The sequence below is a fragment of the Xenia sp. Carnegie-2017 genome, unplaced genomic scaffold, assembly GCF_021976095.1.
Source record: "Xenia sp. Carnegie-2017 unplaced genomic scaffold, XeniaSp_v1 HiC_scaffold_3, whole genome shotgun sequence".
Taxonomy (NCBI): domain Eukaryota; kingdom Metazoa; phylum Cnidaria; class Anthozoa; order Malacalcyonacea; family Xeniidae; genus Xenia; species Xenia sp. Carnegie-2017.
The window spans coordinates 10,471,464-10,474,931 of NW_025813493.1; the positions used below are offsets into that span (position 1 = coordinate 10,471,464).

At 36.8% G+C, this 3,468-nt stretch overlaps 1 protein-coding gene across 1 annotated transcript; it reads left to right on the plus strand.

Moving 5' to 3' along the window:
* The first annotated feature begins 758 nt into the window (after positions 1–758).
* Positions 759–2,447, plus strand: LOC124454207 (zinc finger MYM-type protein 1-like). Its single transcript, XM_047005013.1, has 5 exons — positions 759–866; positions 1,011–1,409; positions 1,584–1,635; positions 1,703–1,880; positions 2,192–2,447. The coding sequence occupies exons 1-5, from the start codon at positions 759–761 to the stop codon at positions 2,445–2,447; spliced, it is 993 nt and encodes a 330-aa protein (XP_046860969.1).
* The last annotated feature ends 1,021 nt before the right edge of the window (positions 2,448–3,468 follow it).

A 3,468-nucleotide genomic window follows, 5' to 3' on the forward strand; every position in this document is an offset into this window, starting at 1 on the left:
AATCCACAGTCTATTAGTGTAACATTTGTCAAATTTCGTCGTTGTTAGCAAAATTATCATATTTTTAAACGTTACTTAGCATCAATAACTAGTGCATTTCTAGTACCAGGCATTACGCAGTTTAGTCGGGCTCTGAAAATTCAGCCCGACCAAGTAGTAAAATCTATAGTGGGAATATCTGTAATCTCATTTGTTGAGAGTAGCTGTGAACACATTCAAACGTTTAACATCATCTTGTCGGGCTCATTTTCAAAAGCGTGACTTGAATTTTGAGCTTTCAAAATATACGTTTGGAAATCATGATAACTTACATTACAAAGGCTTCGGCTAATGAAATCGATATAATAAGTGAACTACAAAAGTAACCATTTTCTGTTCGACAATCAGGCGAGTAAAATATACTCGTAAAGCAGCGGCCAATTCAAAATTTACAAGCGACTACAGGCAATAGAAGCTTTCAGGAAAGTTGGTACTCGAAGAAAGATTGGCTTTGTGGTAGCTCAGAAAAGAATGCATTGTTCTGTTGGCCTTGTCTTTTGTTTTGCCCTGGATCGTCATCTTCATGGACGCAGACGGGATTCAAAAACATGAAGAATTTCCTATCCGATTATAAGAAGCACGAGAAGGCAAAATCGCACATGGGTGCTTACAAGACCTTGAAAACCTATGGTTTTCAGCCTCGTGTCGACTGTCTCATGTCGCAAGCCAGACGTGAAGAGATTCAGCGTTATATCGAGGAGGTAAGGCAAAACAGGGAAATGTGGAAAACCATAACAGAAGCTGTTTTATACTTGTCTAGGCAAGAGATTGCATTTAGGGGGCATGATGAATCTAGTGGCAGCATGAATAGAGGAAACTATAGAGAGGTACTTTAAAGTTTTGCCTAGATGGATTGTGTTTTTAAAAGGCGATTACATGGCAGGCTTGCTGAAACCCACCTTGCTGGGGGAGGGCGGTTTACTGGAGTCTCTCCTGATATTCAGAATGATTTGATTGATTGTCTTGATAAGATAATAGAGGATGAGATTGTAAAGGAAATAGATTGCTGCACTTTCTTAAGTATACAGGTTGATGAGGCAACTGATGTTTCTACCAAAGAACAATTGAGTGTAATTGTTCGAATGGACAAAGGGGAAAGTGTCATTGTAAGACAGCTTGGGTTTGTTGATGTTAGTTGTGATAGGACTGCAACTGCTATATCATCAGTGGTTAGGGGTAAGTTAAGTCAATATAATAATGTGAAAGAGAAATTTATTGGACAGACTTATGATGGTGCATCTGTTATGTCTGGTCATCTCAATGGTGTTCAAGCTCAAGTTCAGCAGGATTATCCTTATGCTCAATTTGTTCACTGTGCTGCCCATAGACTAAATTTAGTATTATGTCAAGCTGCATCCTCCATTTCACCTGTAAAATCTTCTTTGTTAATATTAGTGCTTTCTGCACTTTACTGGCAATTCCCTCAAAAAGAAAAGCTTTACTATCATCCCAAAGGCTTGAGTTTCCTAGTCCTGGTGACACAAGATGGTATTATAGAGCTCATGTCATCAATGTCTTGCATTCTAACTATGAGAAACTGATAGACATCTGAAAATCTTACTGATAATCCAATAGGTTGGGATGATGAAACGTTAAGTAAGGTTACTGGTTTACTTGGCTACCTTATGCCTTCTTGTTTTGTTTCTTGGTACTTGTTTTCCAGAGAATCTTAAGCAGTCATCCATACGTTATTCTATTTTGCAAGACAAGGACACTGACTTTCATTATGGAGTGAGTAGGGTTGAGAGATTCAAGGCCTTTGTTGCTTCTCTGAGAAATGATACAGAATATTGTCAGGTGTACGACCTGACTGTTAAGAAAGTGGGACCACCAGTAACCAGGTATGACCACGGCATAATTAAAAACAAATGTATTTTGAAATTCTTGACACAATTGTGACTATGCTGACTGAGCGATTTCAGGATATGGAGCGTTTTAGATTTTTAGACCTTGTTATCCCTAGGGTGTTTAAGATGTGGAAAGGTGAAATGCCGTCAGAAAAGATAAATCATCTAAAGGAGGTTTATGGTGATATGTTTGACATACCAATGCTATTTAGCCAACTTTGTTTTATTTACATAGATAAAGACTTTCACCGTGATTCATGCGATGAACTATTGAAATATGTTTTTGAGTTCCATCTTCAATCTAGTATTCCAGAAGTTGTAAAGTTGTTAAAGATAAATGGGGTTTTGTTAATTACAAGTGCTTCAGTTGAGAGGTCATTTTCTTGTTTGAAGAGGGTAAAAAATTATCTTAGAAATACTATGAGCCAAGGACGTTTTAGTTCTCTTTGCAGGATTTCCATTCACAAAGACATACTCTCAGAGAAAGAAGACGCCAACACATTGCATGATGAGGTAGTAAAGAAGTTCATTGAAAAACCAGGAAGACTTGCTTTCTTATAAAAAAGAGGTATTCAAAAATAGGTATTCACACGTCCATGACATGTGAGAATTTTTTCGGGAACTTTGTAATGCAGGCAATGATGATTGTCATTTCAGCACGACAATGAACGGCATCACAACTTTTGATAGTTGTTGATGACAAATCTGAGCCTTTTCGGTTCTTTTGTCAAAGTTTCTTTACAAGATGTACATAGGTATCTATTTATGTATGTGGTGTTGAGGAAATAAATCACATATCTGCAACTATTTTTAAACTCTTTCTCTGCTTTACTATAAGATCCTTCGGCAATTTAAATTAAAATTAACCAAAATGGTTCTATTTCCTGCATAAATATCACGCATTTGCTTTCTAAGATAGCCGTTTCCGACGTTCTAGGGAGTCTAAATTCGGAAAAATTCCTTGCACGGCGCCAACCATAGTGGCGCCTCGTGAGCCCAACCAAATGTTTTTTGCTAGCTACGCCATTGATCAGAAAGATGTTTTGATATACATCAGTAAATTGAAAAATATATCATCAAAATATACAAGATGTACATCAAAGAAAATCTGCAAAACTTCTGTTTTTCATTAGTGAAGCAAAGTCTTTAACCAGTTCCTTTATGAAGATCTACACTATAGATGAATATATTGAAGATATGAATGCGTTTGTTGATACTTTGTTGTAGATTGAGAATTCATCTTCGAAAAATGCCTCGCGGAACAGAAATTGTCCTTGTCAACTTCAACTTTTAAATGGCGATACAACATGCTATCTCATTTCTCAGTCATTACAAATGCACAGAAAATACAACATTAGGGCTAAAACTCTCCACTGGTTTTCCTGTACATTTCATTGAAACTTTGTCCAAATCAGAAGTTTTTAAAATATAAGAAAGCAAAAAATGTGAATTTGTAATACAAAAGGATGGTAAAGTAGGACCGACATCCCCCATTAAGTCAACAGCAAATGATCGAACTTCCCGCTTTAATTTTCACGAGAGATGCGTTATCCAGTCTAATGTGCATAACACAGGTTGCAAT

What these genes read in the sequence shown, in the direction of transcription:
- LOC124454207 (XM_047005013.1), top strand. Translation starts at nt 759, where the DNA reads ATGTGGAAAACCATAACAGAAGCTGTTTTATACTTGTCTAGGCAAGAG. An exon ending in ATAGAGGAAACTATAGAGAG is followed by an intron (nt 867 to 1,010) that starts GTACTTTAAAGT and finishes TGTCTTGATAAG; the next exon opens with ATAATAGAGGATGAGATTGT. An exon ending in GTGGGACCACCAGTAACCAG is followed by an intron (nt 1,881 to 2,191) that starts GTATGACCACGG and finishes TCTTCAATCTAG; the next exon opens with TATTCCAGAAGTTGTAAAGT.